The following is a 19,279-nucleotide window of genomic DNA, read 5'->3' on the forward strand; positions in this document are numbered from 1 at the left end:
CCTTACCTCAATTCTTTTTAACCCTGTTCTTCTCTCTGACATGACCACTGTTTGAATCACTGGCCACGAGTGTGCCTCTAAGCCACCTCCATCATCCAGTGGTCTGTCTGTCTGCTGCTGCTCTTGGTCTGGCTGCAACGGCCTTCCCCTGGATTCCCAAAAGAGTCTTCAGGTGACCCTATCTCTTCCTCCTCAGTCTCCTTGCCTTCAATCTTTTCTTGACATTCAGCCATGATTGTTACCTGGCAAGCCCATTGCATCCCCTTGGATTTTAGCCACATCAGACTCCTTTCCCTTCACCATTCTGGCCCCATTGGCTCTTCTCTCAGGCCTTCAGATATGCTGTTTCCTCAGCCAGGAATGCTTGCCTCTCCATCTTAGGTCCCTCCCTTCACTTGATTAACTTGTCATTCTAGTTGAGCTATACTTCCTTCAGAAAGACTTCCTTGAATACTTCTGCATGTTCCTTCAGCTTCTGGCTTCCACTGAGGAAGTACTAAACCCTCTTGGAGTAATAGAATGTTTTTCTTTTTTGTTTAACTATAAACTGTGTGAGGGCAGAGACTGTATCTGTCTTCCTCACCACAGTATTCCCAGAGCTTAGAAAGGTCCCCAGAATGTGGTAGACACTTATTTTTAAATGGACCCCTCCTTCTTTTTTAGAATCCTTTTATCTCACACTCATCGATGTTCCAAGTGCTATTTTAAAGTATTTATGAAATTAGTTTTTAAAGCACAAAGATGAATAGTGTTACTTTACTGTAATAGCTAGGTATTTGGTATGAATTAAAAGTATTTCTTTTAACTTAGCCAGAAATGATTCTGTCTGTCTGAACAGGTAAGAAGAGTCATCAAAATAGCAAAGTGACAACAAATGACAGTTGGCAACCAAACATTGTGAGTGGGAGCCAAGTAAAGGGGAACAAACTGACACTTAAACTTGTTCTGGAAAAAAAAAAAACCCTGTTGTTTTATTATTATTTAGAAAGCACACACAGCAATTTATCGAGAAGAGAGAAAAGGCAAAATAAGTGAGCATACAAATTCATTTCAAAAGAACCAGTGCCACTTCCCAAGCACTATCTGTCTATGTGAGCTTCTTAAATTTTTGTATTTCTTATATCTGTATACATAACCAAAGTTATGTATATAGATACATGGAAACACATCACACACTTGTCAGGAATACTTTCTCTCAAAACCTGTAGTGAGCATATCATTTTTCTTCCTGAAAGTTGCCTGCGGGTGTTTTTTTGGATCAGGCCACAGTCTCTTTCCTCTGAGTTCGTCTCTGATGACAAGTAAGGATACTTGTGAAGGGAGATTTCCCCTTAGTTCTTGACTTTTTCTTTAGCTTTTTCTGATTTTTGAGTGAGATTCCCAGTTCTTCCATGATGGCATTGAAAGAGAGACACTAGAGAACATGAAATAATAGAGCATCAGGTTAACCAAATTAGCTCCTTCCTCCACTGATCTGTCTCTCACCTAGGTTTTTATGAATACAAGAGATTGGTCTAAGGCAATTCTGTCACAGAGTAAATTCCCGGCCAGTTCCCACACCTCCTCCTCCACCCACTGGCCATCCGCCTTTTCTATTTGGGGAAACGGAGGCAGCAAGCTAGCTGGGTCAACTTTGGGGTTTCATTCACAGATGCAATAGTATAAAACTACCCAGTTAGGCTCTCGAAATAGGCAACTTACCTTTGCTGAGACACCAAAATAGAGTTAAGTTAAATCATTTCCCCCATTGAGATGATCCAAACATTGATAGGTTTATCAAGGCATACGGACACTTCAGTAATGCTATAGAAAATGAACAAACCTTCTCTACACCAAGGCTTTGTTTTTTTCTCCCATGAAACCTTACTTTGTTCCTAAAATAAAATCTAATTCTTGATGACTTTCCTTTCTGATAAAAAAAAAGAAAAAAAACAATTTTAAATTGTATATTTTCTCCAAAAAACAGAGATCTGGCAGCAGCAATGATGCAGCTGTGGTTGAAATGAAAATAATATGGTACTGAACTGCACAGCAAAGATGATGGCATAAGACAAGGAGAAAATGGAGCAATGATTATGAAACATCACACATGTGCAGATGGCATATATACGTACAGATCTATTACAATTACACTGTATGGATTCACATGCACAGTATACAAATGCTGTAATAAAACATAATTTGCTGTCATTTCTTCCAGCCAAGATAAGATCTTTAAGTGACAAATTCCTGCTTAGAGATATCTCTATAAAGTAGTATTGTTTTTGATGAGATCACCCTTAAAATATCCTTCAAACCCCAAAGCCTTTGGTAAAGTGTGTGACTACTTTGTGATTAACTCGCAATATGGATATGTTAAAAGTCAAACGACAATACGCCACCAGATGATTTCTTCAAGTTGTAAGTGCCCGATAGGAAGAAATTGGTGTTCCATGTGTGCGAAGAATGAAATCTCTCCTGTGGTCCTTGCATATCAACATGCAACATGTATTTTTGAAAATTTATTACTCCATTTTTGTTCTTTAAAAGAGTTGGTGTAGTTTAAATGAGCAATATTTTTTAAAGATTCATTTACTTATGTATTTGAGAGAAAGAGAGAGAGAGAAAGAGAGAGGGACAGGGAAAGAGAGAGGAAGCACCACAGGAGGAGGAGCAAAGGGAGAGGGAGAGGGAGAAAATCTCCAGTAGACTCCACGCTGAGCATGGAATGGGATGCGGGGCTCGATCTCACAACCCTGCGATCATGGACCTGAGCTGAAACCAAGAGTTGGATGCTTAAGTGACTGAGCTACCCAAGAGCCCCTAAATAAACAATATTTTTAATTTTTCTACTTGATTTGAAAACTGGACAAATTTAGATCCTAGATGTAAATTACTGGCCTATCAGACATGTACTTCTAAAACAAGTAGTAGTTTTCATATGACTTTTTGGCTCTTTTACACTTAAGTGTTTATAGAATTTTTTATTTCCATTTTCTTATAGTGCTGAAAATTCATGTCATGCATGTTAATTTTCTTTCAAATAGTAAGTTTTGGCTTCAGTGAATTGAGAGGGGAATCATGCCACACAAAGTAAAACTTCAGAGACGTTTTCTATGAATTACAATTCCAAAAAATGTTATAGTAAGTGTGTCACAAATGAAATTTAATGTTTTTTTTGTAGCATTATGTGATGTGAAATTTATGTGTTGCTACTAAGATGAACTGAATATTTTATAGTGCCATTGTGGTAGATGGTGTTGCACGAGGGTTTTGCAAATTTTGCTCAGATATTTATTTCAGTGGTAGGTTATTCTTTTTTTTTTTTTTTCTGCAGGACATTTTTAATTTCAGGAAGACCATTAAAATGGAAGGAAGAGAGGGAGAGAAGGAAGGAGTGCCAAAGATTTTATATATACACACAAATCTCACAGCAATCTTATAAGGTAGAAATTATTATGCCCATTATGTAGATGGGGAAATTTATTATTGGAGATATTAAGTAATTTGCCCAGGAAATGTGGTTCATAAGAGGAAGATCTTGCATTTGAACTCAGTCCATCTGAGTTCTCAGACTCAATTGCTTTCACTTAGAATCTCCAACACCTAGATTAATTAATTTTTATTAAAACACTATAAAAAGCTTTCTGTATATTCTTTTCCTATAAATATATGTTAAGAAATTGCAATGTTTTATTTGAACTCTCAACATTTGATTTCAGACATTTCTCTTTATTTTGCACTAAAACTACCAAAGCAAGTGTCCAAATGTGGCTCACCTAGAAAATACAACCAGGAGGGGATTTGAAACTCTCTCCCTTATTTTGGGTAGAGGGGCAGTCACAGATCTTACCTTGACAATATGTTTCAATTATGTTTCTCTTTAAGAACACAATCTTCTTTCAAATTTTGTATTGCCTTAAAATACAACAAATGTCTATTCTTTTGATTAACCTCAAGTATTTATTTCTTGCTGCCAGCATGAAAGTGAATATAACTTTATGAGTGGTCTGGCTTCTCTGTCTTTGGTCACAAACACTGATTTCTTTTTGATTCTCACTTTGTCTCCAACTGTCAAAAAGAAAATGGCAAGATATTGGGGCTGACCTTTCTGCTTCCAAGTTTTTGCTGTAGTCATAAGGCAAGATGACCTTTAAGGTCCCTACCAGCCATGAGCTCAAGCAAACCACACACTCTTGTATCCACAGGAAATGAAACTGTGAAGGTCATCTCTCAGCACAGAGTGGCATGGGGGGTCTCCTATTCATACATCAGTTTGCCGTTTATAATCTCAGAATTAAGGATATAGCTACATATAGATACCTATATCTATATATAATTAAAATAAAAATTTAAGTAGCTTTCCAAAGCTTCTATTTCTGGACTTGGTTTTCATGAACTCCTTTGTGTTCACGGGGCCATAGAAAAATTATGTTTACTCATGGAAGTTTAAGTTTCTAAACTAATTTCATTAGAAAGTATCAGATATATTGATGACCACCTAGCTGCCTTGTTCAGGAAGCAGGGAAATTAGGGGTAGGATGGATACCCCAGCAGTATCCTCTAGTGTTTGCAGACTGGAAATTTCCCTGTAGGTCCTCCTATTTTTCTCTGGTGGGTGGAGTTCACATTTTCAATGGATCTACATATGTGACCACGAATTAGAGATGTGAGTTGGCCTGGTCTTAGAATGCTGGAGTTTAAATTTCAGCTATGGTGCCTAGTCGCTAGGTTACACTGGGCAAAATGTTTAGTTTCTCTTTGATTCGGTTTCCTTATCTATAAAATGGAAACAATAGTAGAAGCTTTTTCATAGAGTTATTTTGTGAATGGTTGAGTGGGTACATGTAAAACACTTAACACAATGCCTGACACATGATTAGTACTCTATTCCTTTAGAATAATATTGTATATATATCAGTGAAAATATCTTAAGTCTATGGAACTCGCTAATATGTATTTTGGTTTTGTTTTGTTTTGTTTTTGGAGGGCAGGGAGGAACAGTGAAATATTGATTCTCCCTTAATTTTAGCCATTGTATGCCCTTCTATGCACAAATTCCTCGTTTATGCCAGTGTTTTAGTTAAAGTAGGTTCTATACATGTTTAATACACAGAATTTTCAATGCTTGTTTTACTTGTTTTACCTAGTTCATAATATATTTTAGTGTTTATGTAGTGATAGGTTTTTTGACTGCTTGTGTCTTGCCTGTGAAGGATAGGTACTCAAGCATAAGAAGGAAATGAAAATTAACTGCAGTCTTTTGCCATTAAAAAAAAATATATATATATCTGCTTCTGAACCCATTGACAATGAATCCCTATGATGATAAGTCTGATATGAAAATTCACTTATAGGGATCCCTGGGTGGCACAGCGGTTTGGGGCCTGCCTTTGGCCCAGGGCGTGATCCTGGAGACCCGGGATCGAATCCCACGTCGGGCTCCCGGTGCATGGAGCCTGCTTCTCCCTCTGCCTGTGTCTTTGCCTCCCTCTCTCTCTCTGTGTGTGACTATCATAAAAAAAATAAAAATAAAAAAAAAAGAAAATTCACTTATAAATAAGTGGGTTTGTAGTAATAAATTATGCTAGAGCCATTTATGCTGCTCTGGACATCGTCCAAAGATAACGTGATGTGTGTGTGTATGTGTGTGTGTGCACACCTGTGTATGTGTGTGTACAAGTGCAAGTGTGTGTGCATATGTGCACACACCTATGTGCGCATGTGACTTCTCTTGTAGAGGGAAGAAAACTGACAAGTAGTCTTCTAGAAACCACAAGTGAAGCTTCAACTAGAACTGTAGCTTTTCTGGTTTTACAAGGATAGAGATTTGCTTGTTTATTTTGCAGAAAGCCATTCCTCTTCTTTTCTTCTGTGCCTGTGGTGTGTCCCTAGTGAGCCTCCTCATCCCTCTCTTCTCTTGCCTTCTTTTGCTTTCTTTTACCTTCCTCTTTGGCTTTTTTTTTTTTTTTTAAATAATTGCCAACATCATGGCACCTTCTTTGGATTAATCCCCAATACTTGTTTTCTTGGTACTAGTGTGAACCTGAACATATATTATTCCTCTTTCCTGACACCTTTATCCTTATGCTACAAATATTCCTCTGAGGAGGGTGGGAGGAGCTAATCCAGTTCTTGTACTGTACTTAAAATAAACTGCCTCAAAAAAAAAGTCTAGGTTTTTTTTTTTTTTGTGAGATTTTATATTTGTGTCATTTTACAGACATAAAATCTTTCATTTTATAAAGATCTACTTTAACTTGAAAGCAAGCTCTAATCTGAGGCCTTTTTGTAAAGACAATTTTTAGTAAAATGGACCAAATTGTAGTGAAATATAGAAATCAAGGAATAGATTACTGAAAAATAATGAGATTATCATTGCTGTTATTTTCTTGATTTGGTCAAATTACTGTCATAGTTCTGTGGAGGCAGTGTCAATGATTTTTTTCGTTTTTGACAAAAAGATCTAAGCATTCACATCCTTAACATTTTTAAACTCTGAGGTTCAATGTGGGAGCAAACCTGGAATGTGCAAAATGTCAGGAAACTTTTTAGGGAATAAGGACGGAAGGATTCTATTCATACGTTTGCTACATTAAGGCTTCGGAAAGTCTGGTCACCTATCTGCATACATGTTTTATATCTTCCCAGGGTAATTGATGATCTAAGAACAGAGATCAGACTTCAATGATCTCTTACTAATTATGTTAAAAAAAGAGGGAGGGAGAGTATTGGAGATTATTGGAAGCCATGTATCTACACTATCTTTGTGTGAAGTTCTTACATCCTAGAACTCAGGATTTGGCTGCCATTTGCTCTCATTTTATCCATTTTCTGAGTTCATTCAGAATCCTTGGGGCATTTCTCATGCCACCATCCTTGGACATAAAAAAAAGAAAAAAGAATCTGAGAGGTTGGGAGTTGGCCTTCATATTAGCTTCCAGAATAGGGGTTATGATTATTGTGCCTGAAAGCTAATGAGGAAGCTGATTCTCATCTCCTGAGTTTGTGCCCAAAATTTGAGGGTAGAGGAAATCTAGACACTGAACTAGAACTTCAAAGTATGGTCCCCTTATCCCCACCTGTGATCCAAAAAGCCACTCCTTGCCCAGCCCATTTTCTTGCAACTTCAATGTTTAAACTGGATCTCCTCTCCCTTCACTCCTGTGTTCCCTTTGGCTGCAGTTCATCAACCCCACTAACACATTTTCCTATCTCCTTTTAATTTCATGTTTTCACTATCTCTATGTCCTTTTTCCTTGCATCTCTTCTATTTTATCTTTTTTTGCACCCATACTTCGGGCTTGATGCCAACATCTTTGCTCTCTCAGATCCTCAATATAAGCTAATTCTTTGCATGGATGCATACTCCAGAATTACCCATTTTTCAACCTTCGAACCATAAACATACATCTGTGGGGGACAAAGCGTTACTCAGTGACACCAGATACATAAGGATCATCTTCCTTGGGTTCATCTTTATTAAAGATTGTATTTAGAATACTTTTATTCCATTAAAATAAATATAAGTATATAGTCGAATGGATTTATTTATTTATTTATTTATTTATTTATTTATTTATTATTATTATTATTTTTAAGAATTCTTAAAGAAATTTTTCACTTGGGTTGGCTGCTCTGGCTCTGCATCCAAACTGTTGGAGTACCAGTTCATTCTCCTCTAACATTAGGTATAATTTCATGGAAAACTTTGAAAAGTGAGGTTAACACGGGAGCAGTGCTCCATTCTGATATTAATCCACGTGCTTTTTCCAAATCTTCTGAATCTGAACCCTTTTTCCACTTTTAAAGTTATAGCAAGAGCTTTTATATGCATTGCCCTCAGGGTAGGGATGACATAGAAAGGAAAAAAAAGTAAAATTTGCAGCTTTGAGTTCTTAAATAGATTTTTGTGGATCTATAGAAGCCACTGCAGTCTTTGAAGCTATTAATTACAACAGCCCAGGTGTTTGAAAGAAGGAAAAAGAAGGCACTTTGAATTGTAAACGTTTGCCTTGGAGCCTTCAGGGCCCAGCCAGTGAAGGGACTGGGGGTAGGGAATGAAGCTAGGATAATTCTGTGTTTTCAAGGAGAATCAGCTGTCCAGGGTCTGGGAAAGCCTAGATGCTGAGGAATACCAGAGAAGGGGCCCCCTCACTTGCCACTTTTGGAGTTAAACTCCCATGGGGTGAGATAAAGCAAGTATATGGGACAGCTTAATAGAGGGGGGATCTGAAACCACAGGGAAATAGTACCAACTCTCTGTCCCAGACTCAGAGGAAGCAGTCACTAGAGCATAGAAATGTCATCAAAGTTGATCATCAGGCTATTTAGAGACTGTCCTCTATTTTTATGGTCTCTGAAAGGTGCTCAAGAGCAGCTGAAACTCTCCACTGCCCTAAAGTGTGCATGAACATGGCTGATAGGTATGGAGAGGTGGCTGCCAAGTGGCCCACCCAAGCATTATGACCATAGAGAAGGAAGTGTTTCTGTTATGAGAATAAGTCTAAGGTGGGCTGGACATATACAGAAGTAAGCAACTCTCCTTGCTTAAAAATGGCAGAAATGTGGGTTTGCATGCCAATCCAAAGTACCTTTCTCCTATCTGGAGACATCATCAGAAGACAGTGTGACTATCTCCTTTGTCCTTCTGGCTACTTTCTGGCTTCCCTACATCTTCTGAGCCTGACTCCATTCTTCTTGTAAGCTTGGAGCCTACACATTTCCTCTGAATATTGGTCTTATATGTACCTGACCAGGCCTCCATGTTGAAGGCCTGAGATTATCCTATGAGTATTGACTTTCCATTACCATACAGACAAGAGGGGACTGGTCCTTTCAGCAAATCAGAGGCTAAGTTAGGGCCATAAATAAAAGAAATTTTTTGTATGCCTCTTCTCATATAGAGAATGACCTTGGCCCTGAGGTAAATTGAGCCTGATAGACGATTTTAGTTGTTCACAGTCCATGTGTGTGCTATCATGAAGTCCTTGCAGTACCAGCTTATGCCTACATGTAGTGGACATACATTTTTCTCTAGCTATAAACTTAGATGTGCAAGAAAACTATGTGATACCATAATAAATAATAACAGATCTCATCTTAGCTTAGAGGTCCTCATCTCCCCATCTGCTAGTGGATATTATCAATTCAAAGTAATTCACTTTTGGTTTAAAACTAAATTTCCTTTGGTTAATAGCTCAGTTAAAATGAGCCTCTCCCCATCTTCCTTCTTTCCCAGGTGCATCTTGGTGTAGGAGAATTTAATAGAGGGCCTGGGCATTGGTGATAGTGGGAGCAGCTAGTCTAAGGCTGCCCTCTGTCTTTTGGCTTCCACTAGGGCATGGCATCCTGGGAACTCATGGATGCTGCTCTCTCTCTCTGTCTCTCTCTCTCTCTCTCTCTCTCTCTTTCTGATGTGTCCTCTGAGATGCTTATGGCCCCACTATGGTCTCCATGTCACGTGCACACACTGAGTTTTTTCTACTCCAACCTCAATTCTTTCAGTCCACTGGTTTTCTCAGCTCTTCCACAGGGTTCTATTGGGAAACACCATGGAGTTTTGGGTGCTTTCCCTGAGATGCTCTGGGACTGAGCGGGACTATGAAGCTGTTCAAGGTTCATGGCCTACATGTTGTTATTCCACCATTCTGAAGACAGTTGGATGTAAAATTTCTCTCAAGTTTTGCTACCTCCTGGGCTATATATACCTTGTGAATCCCAAAATAGCATTTTCTGTTTAGGATCTCCCCAGAACTTTTCTGAGGTTTCTTTTCTCCTGTCTTCAGATGGGGACTTGGCTCAGGGATGGTCATAAGGCCTTCTCTCCATGATTTTGGTACCATGAAGCTTTAATGACTTCCTTCCCGTTCTTCCTTTCTTTCCTAGTGGTCAAAAGCTGGTCAAGGATTGGAACATGAGGGAAAAAAGCATCATTTTGTGCATTTCCTCAACTTCGGGCCTCTGGGTTTTGGCTCCTGCTTATTAGAGATAAACTATTTGAGCTACAAAAACTAGCAACTAATTATAAAAACTAAACACCTGGTTCTTGAGCCTGAAAGCCATGGTTTTCAAGATTTTTGTCTATGCTATTTATATGTAAAGTCTACTTAAAACGCAAAACATAAGAATTTGATTCAAGTCTGGATTGGAAGCAATACATATAAAAACCTTGATGCTTAAGGGTGGAGGGGGGTAGGAGTAAAATCAATAGACAATAAAAGCACATCATTTTTGTTTCCCTTTGCTTTTAGCAGAATTTAAGTTCCACTTACAGAATAGTTTTCCATGTGCTCCAGTCCCGTTGATCTCCCCCTTTCTTGAATTGTGATTGAGAATGGAATCAGTTCCATAGCTTCAAAAAACTTCTAGCTACATGTCTTTGTTTGGCTTGTTTGTTTTATTTTGTTTTTGTTTTTACCTACTCTGTAGGCTCATCAAAGTCAGGAATGATTCTACTTCTATAGCCGGCTTTCCTTGTGCTTGTAGTGCTTTGCTTATGATTGGTGAGAACTGCTTCACTCTTTGATGCCATGATGGCTGGTTTTCTCTACATCCAGAGCAGATCATTCCATCCTGCAGCATGGGCAGGAGAAGGCAATTCTGCTTATGGCAATAAGAATTTAATATGTTCAAAATAACTGCACAATCTTATTTAAATTTGTATTTGGCCAAGCTTCTTTTTTTGGTCCTGTTTCTATATTTTTATTTCTTTCCCACTTCTTATCAAACTTAAAAACTATTGTGGCTGTAAGAGAATTTTAAATATCACCCCCTAATTCCACAGATGGAGACTGAGAATGAGGGAAGAATAATGACTTATGCAAAGTCATGTACCCATTCAGTAACAGCAGCACAGCAACCTGCATTCTTGGCGTGTGATTCCCAGGTTACATTTCCATAAGAGCCTTTTATATCTTTTAGAGTTTGCTTGGTTTAGAAGAGATTGCCATTGTACACTTGAAAAGTTATTTCTAAATGGATATTAATTGCTTCCTGGCCTATCTGTGTTTTGATGAATGTTTGGGTTTCCAGGCAAAAGAAAGCCTCTTTGCACAATTACAGAAATAACCTATTGAGACTTCTCCAAATCACTTGCTAAATAAAGTGATCAGACTACAGAAGAAATGAAGCTGAGGACACTTGGAGGCATCTGATAATGTGCCAAGCGACACTTAGGACTTAAGATAAATGCAAAATTAGGGTGGCTTATCTGTGGATGGTAGTTTCTTAGTTCTTATGGTTGATAATGACGAAGTGATCAGGGCACTATCCTTTATTTCCCAGTTGAAAAATCCAAATATTTGAAGTCTAAACACTTCAGTTAAAAAATTGTGGAAAAAGAAAATTCTAATGCTACTAGTTTAAATTTAGAGGATAAATGGAATCACAGTAACTTCATTATGTCACTCAAGTCTTACTCATTATTTTTGTTATGTATCTGGATGCGTACATTGTAACATGGAAACATGGCAGTATTTTGCAGTTTGGCCAATTAGCTCTATTTGGGTTGTCGATTACAAAGCTCAGATTCTACAGTGTGTGAAACCGCACAGAACATTTGGTTTTCTATCACAAAAAAATGTTCTTATTTGTGCAAATAGAATTTCTTTGAAAATTTAAAGGAGAATCCCATTTTCCATGATATCAGTCTCTGTGGAGAGGATTTTGAAACAAAAATGATTTTAATATGCTTGTGCATCTGTGCATATAAAATTCCATAACTGTGGGAAGCATAATGAGATGGTTCCTAAAGGCAAGTTAAAACTGCAGCATCAAGCAGAAATTTTTCATTATCTATAAGAGTTAATTAATAATGCCATTTGGCACAGTCAGATGTGCAGAAAATAGTGCAAGAAGTAAGAATGCTTTGCTTTCCTTTTGCTTTTCCAGGCTGTTCAGGCTACTTTTAAATTGCTTACTGGGAAAAAGACCTTATAGTATAAAGGGTCATGGGCTTGGATACTAATTGGGATTCATTGTTGTGCTGCTTTGCCATAAATGGCTTATACAGAACATAAAATAATACTCATCAAATGCAGTAAGGTATTTGGAAATAATTTTTGGGGAAAGGTTTAACTAGATGATCCAGCTGATTTTCCTAAGGGCATGATCTATACCCACCATGTGTTGCTAGGTAATTGCAATTTTGCTAGAAAAACTCTAAAATAATTCAGCTTATAATTTTAGTCTAAGACAAAATAAGCTTAATTTTTTCCTTATTTCATTGGGTTATAAACAGGCTATCAGGAGCCAGATTAGACAACATTATGGTGCTCCATAGTTCTTGATGTACTTGTTCAATCTTTTCATATCTCTTTGCTCTCTCGCTAACTTTAAACCGTGTTCCTTATAGTATAATCCACAGATAAACTGCCAATGTTAATAAAAATCTCACTCTTACCTCTTCTGACAATAGAATACAGATTGCTGTATTCCATCTAACTTTAAAGAAAACTCATGCTTACCAACAGTTTTAAACAGCTGTATTTAAGGTTGTTGGGAAAAAACTCATTTAGGAAAAGCTATTTTAAAAACCTCTTGTACTGAAGATAGTTTTAATAGAAACTCATGTACATGATCTAATTTGAGAGAAAGCTTGTACTTAGGCTAATTTTTATGAAAACTAATCTGCACAACTGGTTTTTAAGCATTCATTTTCAGATTTTGTTAAAAATGCCAGTCCATGGATTCACTCACTGAGAGGGAATCTATGGAGGTAAAACTTTTAATGTGTATTGCAAGTAATTTCCCTGGGTGATTCTGAGGTCCACCAAAAAGTCTGAGAACTAATGATGTAAAAATCAAGTTTGGAAAACTTTCTTTCATGTTCAAGCCCTCTCCCCTTTTTTTCTAAATTTCACTTAAAATCCAATGGCTCCCAGTGGGGTCACTGTGGTGTGAGTGATCATTTACTTGACTCAAGAATTGGTTGTTTAGGGCATGTATAAAGTGAGAAAGAAGAGAGTGTAAGGGACTTACATTTCTGAAATGTATGGAGTTCCTTCAAGGGAAAAAAGGGTGCAGAGACCAATTCAACTTCTGATTTGATCATTTTGAGTAGGCCTAGCAGCTGTAACTAAATATGAAGGTTATCAATTGAATATAATGAAATATTTATAACAAAGATGTGCAGTTTCTTTTTGAATTCTCTCTAGAAAAGGTCTACTGAACATTGAATGCTAAATATGTGCTGTATCTCTTGCTTACAATTAGTGTCATACCTCTAGAATCAAGTAAAATCAGTGATTTATTGAATGCCAACTATATGCATAAGGTTATGCTTTAGATCACTACTAAACAATAGAATCAACTGGTTATCTTAAAAAACAAAACAAAACAAAACTATTGTCCTGCTCCCACTTCAGACTAATCAAATTAGAATTTCTAGAGATGAGGTTCATAACTTCTAGATCCTCATGTATTGTTGGTTTGGGTCCTTCCCTTGGAGGCAATGAAATTGCCCTTGATTTTTAATGCTTGTATGAGGAAATGTGGTTTTAGAGCTAGTTTGAACTAGCTTTATAGCTTTATATTGGAAAACCTCTTTTCCAAACTGATTCTGTATTAAGATGCATGATAAATTGTACTTACCATCCACTTGATTAGAGAACAATACTTAATTTCTCTATGAGGAACTGTTAACCAGTATCTGTTAACAGGATTCTTATAAATGATCTCATTTTCTATGCCTTTATATTATTTCATTCAATTCTCATAGCAAATAGAGGTCAACAGATTATCTTCATTTTACAATTGAAGACACTAAATCTCAGAGAAATTAAAAAATTACCCCCAATAATAAGAACTATGTACCAGGCATGGCTAATGTGTTTTGTATATTATCACTGGATGAGATAAACATTATTAGGCCAGTGTTCCCTGGAGTATGATCTATAGAACAATGGTCTGTCAAGATGTTTTTGGGGAAAAATAGATTCTGTTATCTAGTAAGTTTGAGAAATACTGAATACTTTCCAATCTTGTTGAAAATTCCCAATGCATCATAGCATGTTAAACACACTGAGATATCATGCAGTAAAGGAATGTTTAGAGTAATGCTCTATAGGTCACTTACACCAGGAAAATCTTACTTGAGTAACATTTGCCGATGGGATCCATTATGAAAGAGATTCCTTCAGTACAACCTTATGACCTAGACATAATGCCCTAGTATTACATATTAAGAAACTGAGGCTCTGAGAAATGAAGTCACTTGTCTATAGTTATTCGGTATGTGAAGGTACTAGAACTTGCACCTAAGTTTGGTTGATTTTGAAAAATATCTTCTGATTCTAAAATCTAGGATTCCAGGCTGCTAACTAATATCTATTTATCTGTTAGTAAAGCTGAAATAAAATTGTTGAAAGGATTAAATGTAATACTATCATTTCAAACATTTTGAAAACTGTAAAGTAATTTATAAATATGAGAAATAGGTAGTATACAGCTTAAAGTGGCATACAAATATTAATTTTATTCAATCTCTGAATTACACTTTTAAAGGTTAGTCTCTGTAGAAAAGTGAATTTTGTTATTGCTAGCCTTGATTATCTAAACTTCATCAATCACCCTTATATTTTTTTGGTAGCATCTTTGATTTATTAAATAGCCCTTGGGAATATAAACTTAGGTAATTTGTGATTTCTGTATATAGAATCAATGAATTATGAATAATAAAATATTTATCCCAACATTGACTCTATTGATTATGAAGATGCAACTCTGAACCAGGACAAAGTATGTTGCTTTCACTTCAATAATAATAAATCAATGTTGGTGTAATTTATAGATGTTTTCTTAAAAGTACATTTATTTAAAGAAGAAAGCAAGACTGAGAAACAATCAGGGCAAGAGTGTACTTTCCTAAACGTGCTTTACTGAAGAAATATAGTGTTGATTAAAGAGACCTGTGTTCAAAATTTGGAACCCATTTAAAGCTAAGCAAGAGAAGACAAAATGTTACATGATTGCACAGATGGCTTATCTCTACTTCTGAGAACTATGTTTTGGGGGCTAACTTCATATGTCAAAAGGTAATCCCATTAAGGAGAACAAAAACCAACTGATCCCATATTGAGGAAAGATGAAAGGCATCTTCAATTCCCCTACTCACTGCAAAGAGGAAAGAAGCTCAGAGGGACAGCAGACATCCTCCATCACAACCAATTAAGTATGCAGTTGGTTTTCTATATCACCAAGCTGAGTTAGAGTGGGAATTATTTACAGCATTTTGAATGCAGGTGGAAAATAAATCTACAGAGATCTGTAACTAATGTGCATGGAAATTCTTTCCTCTACTTATTTTCTCCTCCTTGCCCTTCTCCCCAATATACTTGGAATGAATTGATAAATGATGAAGGGTCCAGAGAAATGAGTGTGAAAGTGGTGATGCTCAGAAAGGATTGCTATGAGAACAACCACTCTATCCTGGGTGAGTAGGAAGGGAATAAAATAACATCTTGTGAAAAGATGTTCATCAGTGCGGAGTGAGAGTGAGTAAGTGGAAAATAGAAGATGTTATGCATTAGTTCCTAGTTTAGGACTTTGTCTGGAGTTTGCAAGAAATAATCTATAGCATGAAAAAAAAATAGCAGTTCCTTAGAGACTCTGAGCATACTATGATCTGAACCTACAGAGGACTGTCAAGTAAATGTTATGTGAGAACTTGATGATAATGAATTTCTACCCAGGAATCATTCTCGACTGTGCTGTGCCTTTCTGAGTGATGTTCAATTTAGCTAATGCTCTTTTGTGACGCCAGAGGTTTCAAGTTTAGTTTTCATTTTCTGGATCACATTTATCAATTTTTAAATCTAAGACATCTTTGAGTCTTTGTGTAAGTAATACATTTTAAATAGCGGAATCAATTTGAGTTGAACATCAACATTGTTACAGAGTTGCTACAAAAAGACAGGGCTTCGGGTAATTTGAACGTGTGTGGATATACAGAACATAAGGGACAGGGAGAGAGAAAGAGGAGAAAAAAGGTCCACAAAGATGAAAAGAATTCCACAATATTAGTATTTTGTTTTTATGGTTTGCACTGTTGAAAATCTGGATCTACTTTTTCATGAAGAAAGATTTATTTTTAATGCATGCATATAGAATTAAGATAACCATTGTCTTGATAATATAGCAGATTCTGGAAAATACACATATCTTAGAGTTTATATACCCTTAATAAACCTCAGTTTCAACACAGAATGCACATCTGTTCTCAGTGCGTTGAATTCAATGTCTAAAGTACATGAGTTCTGCTATCTTAAAAGGATAGGGAATATGGCTATTTATGCTTAGTAGATACAGATATCATCAACAACACCAATTAGCAGAAACAATTTCTACTGGGCACACTTTTTTTTTCTTTAACTGATTACACAGTATGAACTGAGGACTGTGTCCGAATCCCTCTCTCCTCTCGAATTAATTTGCCACATTCTAAATCCGTAGATAAAGTGGTTCCAGAAGTGGAGTTGGTTGGATGGGTTTGCTTACACTGCAGTCCATAAAAGAAACAAAAAGCCTTGCATGCAAAAGAAATGAGAAAAAAATATAGAAAAAAATGAATAAATCAGAAGCAAAAATGAGTGTTTAAATGAAAATTTAAATAAAATGAAGCTGGCAATTATGAGAAGCACATTAAAGCATAACATATACAAGCTTTTATTTTTCAAATTAGTTGCATAAAACAAGACACCTCAAGAGCAAATTGAAAGTTAAAACAAAGCAGAACAGTCCATTTTCCCTTTTAAATAGATAGTTTTCTCTAACAAAATCTAAGAAAGGGGTGCTTAATGTTCTCACAATTGCCTTGTAATTGTGGGAAAATTTTCATGATAAAGCCAGGTTATAATCAACCATTCCCAGCTTTGGGAGCTTAAGGAAATGAGACTGGTATGGGATTATTAATCAGAACTGGTTGCATAATTTGTGGGATCCAGTGCACAGTGAAAATGTGGAACCCCTTGTTTAAAATAATTAATAATTTCAAGAGAGTAACAGCTGAGCATTCAACTAGCCCTGTTATTAATTGTTGTTAGTCTCAAAATTCTACTAATAATTTTAATTTGAATGGGTGGCCTAATGCACGACAATGGGCATGAGCTTTGTACTTTGTTTATTCTAGCATGCTTATGAAGGAATAATACAATCATCTTATTCAGAATGGTGTAAGTTCCTGGTGCGATTTCTATCAAAAATAAAAGTGACATAAAAATGGTTGACTTTTAAAATCAACTATAATTCTAAATACAATTTGGAAAAATAAAGTGTCTAATAAATTTCATTGTCATTCTGTATAATTTATCATATTCCTGGTCCCCCCAAATTGGTGAATTATCCTTTTACAAATCATATTTTGAGAGAGCTAAATGCTCAGTTTCAAAATACTATATTTATATCTTTATGTAAATTGTTTTGCATTAGTACATGTGCTCAGCATCTAGACTTAAAGAAAGGATGGTAACATTTTTCTCAAAGATCTTTTTATATCTTTTCCAATTTTGGATTTATTTCTTGCTTGCTTTATCTAGGGTTTCTATCTTAAGAGCAAATAACTGTTCAAGAAATTAACTGAGTTTGGAATTTCTGCACTGCCATTCCAAATAGTGCTAATTGGATTTAGTATATAAGGCGCTTCCTTCTTCTCATTAATAAATGATGGGGTTGCAGTGCCAGCAGCACCTGGCACGGATTCAATAGCTCTTTGCTCTAACTCAGAAATGGCTCTTCTGGGCATCTAATTCAATAGACTGTTACAAAAAAAGGGCAGGCATCATTTAAACCCTCAAACTTAAGACAGATAACACAAACTAAAAACTACCTCGTCCTAGAAAGAGATGACTCACCTGTTCAACATCATTGTTCTTCCGTGATTTGTATATAAATTCTCCAATGGCTACAAATACAGAAAGGACCAGTCCAGCAGCCAGAACAATGAAGATGCCCCCAATATTTTCTACTCCCAGAGCACTGGCCTCTTTGCTGTCTTCCTCGGGGCAGCCATTCCCCCGCCACCACTTCTCTTTCATCATATGCAGTTTGCCCTCTTCTTGTAACTGAAGAATAGCAATAGTGATTTTATCCCGGTAAGGAGAACCTGTAAGTAAGATCATTTGGATATTGGTCACCAAAAGATTGAAGATGTCAAGAAGGATCATTGTCTTAAAGGTAACGCCTTCATGGCTGTTGGGCAACCCCAATGCACAAATGGACTGGCAAAGGTCATGGAAGTTGAAGTCTTTATTTTGAAGGTTCTAAATAATTGGAAACTGGATAGCTGACATTCAAGATTAACTCTTGCCAGACTGTCTGTTCCTTTTCAATAAGGAAAAGCTGAGCTGGAAATTCTACTGTATACTCCGTTTCTGGTGAGGCTTTCATAAATCCCATGTTGGGGGATTTCATTGTTTGGATTCTATTTCTTCTCAATTGTCTAATATTGTGACAGCCTGGCTAGATGATCATCAGTGTCATCTTGTCTTCTTCCTAGGGCAGAGATAGACATTTCCCAATCCCCCTCACAATTAATTCCGTGTAGTAATGTGACCAGTTTCTAGCCATTCAGGGCTAATGTGACATGACTATTTCCAGTCCTGTCTCACATTCTCCCAACATGATCTTCTACTTTCTCTCTCCATTTCCCCAAATACGCAGTAGGAAGGAAACGACTTTGAGTCACGAGGGATAGTGGAACCTTCAGTTGGGAGGAGTTTGGGTCCCTGGATGACTGCATGATGCAATCCCTCTTTCAATCCACACTGGACTATGGCAAGGTCAAGAAACAAACGTTTATGATGTAAGCCACTTGAAAATAGCAGATGTTGGGAAGTCCGGGTGGCTCAGTGGTTCAGCATCTGCCTTCAGCTCAGGTCGTGATCCCAGGATCGTGAGATCAAGTCCCCTGCTTATCCCTCTGCCTATGTCTCTGCCTCTCTGTGTGTGTGTGTCTCTCATGAATAAATAAACTCTTTAAAAAAAATCTGAAAATAGCAAATGTTGGTTATAGTAATTAGTCCATACTGAGTAATATACCATTAAGATTAGAATTTAAATACTTCAAAGGTTCTAAAAATTCAGCTAAGTTTGGAAGATGTGCAAGGACTTCATCGATATTTTTCTATACTCAATCTTTTAGTAATGTTATTAAGCTTTTAATTATGTTACGGTTAGACAGTACTGACAAGCGTCTATAGCCATAGCTTGCTCAGTACTGGCTTTCTATGCCAATTAATGCAAAGGGAGATATTAAAAGATGGTAAGATGCATTTACACAATTTTTCATTGGATGCTGAAAATT

General features: G+C 36.7%; 1 protein-coding gene across 6 annotated transcripts in view; it reads right to left on the reverse strand.

Annotated features, from left to right (window-relative positions):
• Positions 1 to 951: 951 nt before the first annotated feature.
• The window catches only part of GRIK1 (glutamate ionotropic receptor kainate type subunit 1), a 363,349-nt gene continuing 345,021 nt past the window's right edge, over positions 952 to 19,279 (reverse strand). For 2 of the 6 annotated variants that reach the window (XM_077878933.1, XM_077878934.1), the window contains 3 exons: positions 17,829 to 18,079; positions 1,823 to 1,909; positions 952 to 1,414 (listed from right to left, as the gene is read on the reverse strand). In XM_077878933.1, coding sequence (XP_077735059.1) covers positions 1,259 to 1,414; positions 1,823 to 1,909; positions 17,829 to 18,079 — 494 coding nt within the window. In that variant the 3' untranslated portion in view covers positions 952 to 1,258. Of the gene's footprint in view, positions 1,415 to 1,822; positions 1,910 to 14,501; positions 16,505 to 17,828; positions 18,080 to 19,279 lie in introns of those variants that run through there. The other 4 variants (XM_077878936.1, XM_077878938.1, XM_077878939.1 and 1 more) reach the window with 2 other exon arrangements.

The sequence above is a fragment of the Canis aureus genome, chromosome 30 (assembly GCF_053574225.1).
Source record: "Canis aureus isolate CA01 chromosome 30, VMU_Caureus_v.1.0, whole genome shotgun sequence".
Taxonomy (NCBI): Eukaryota; Metazoa; Chordata; class Mammalia; order Carnivora; family Canidae; genus Canis; species Canis aureus.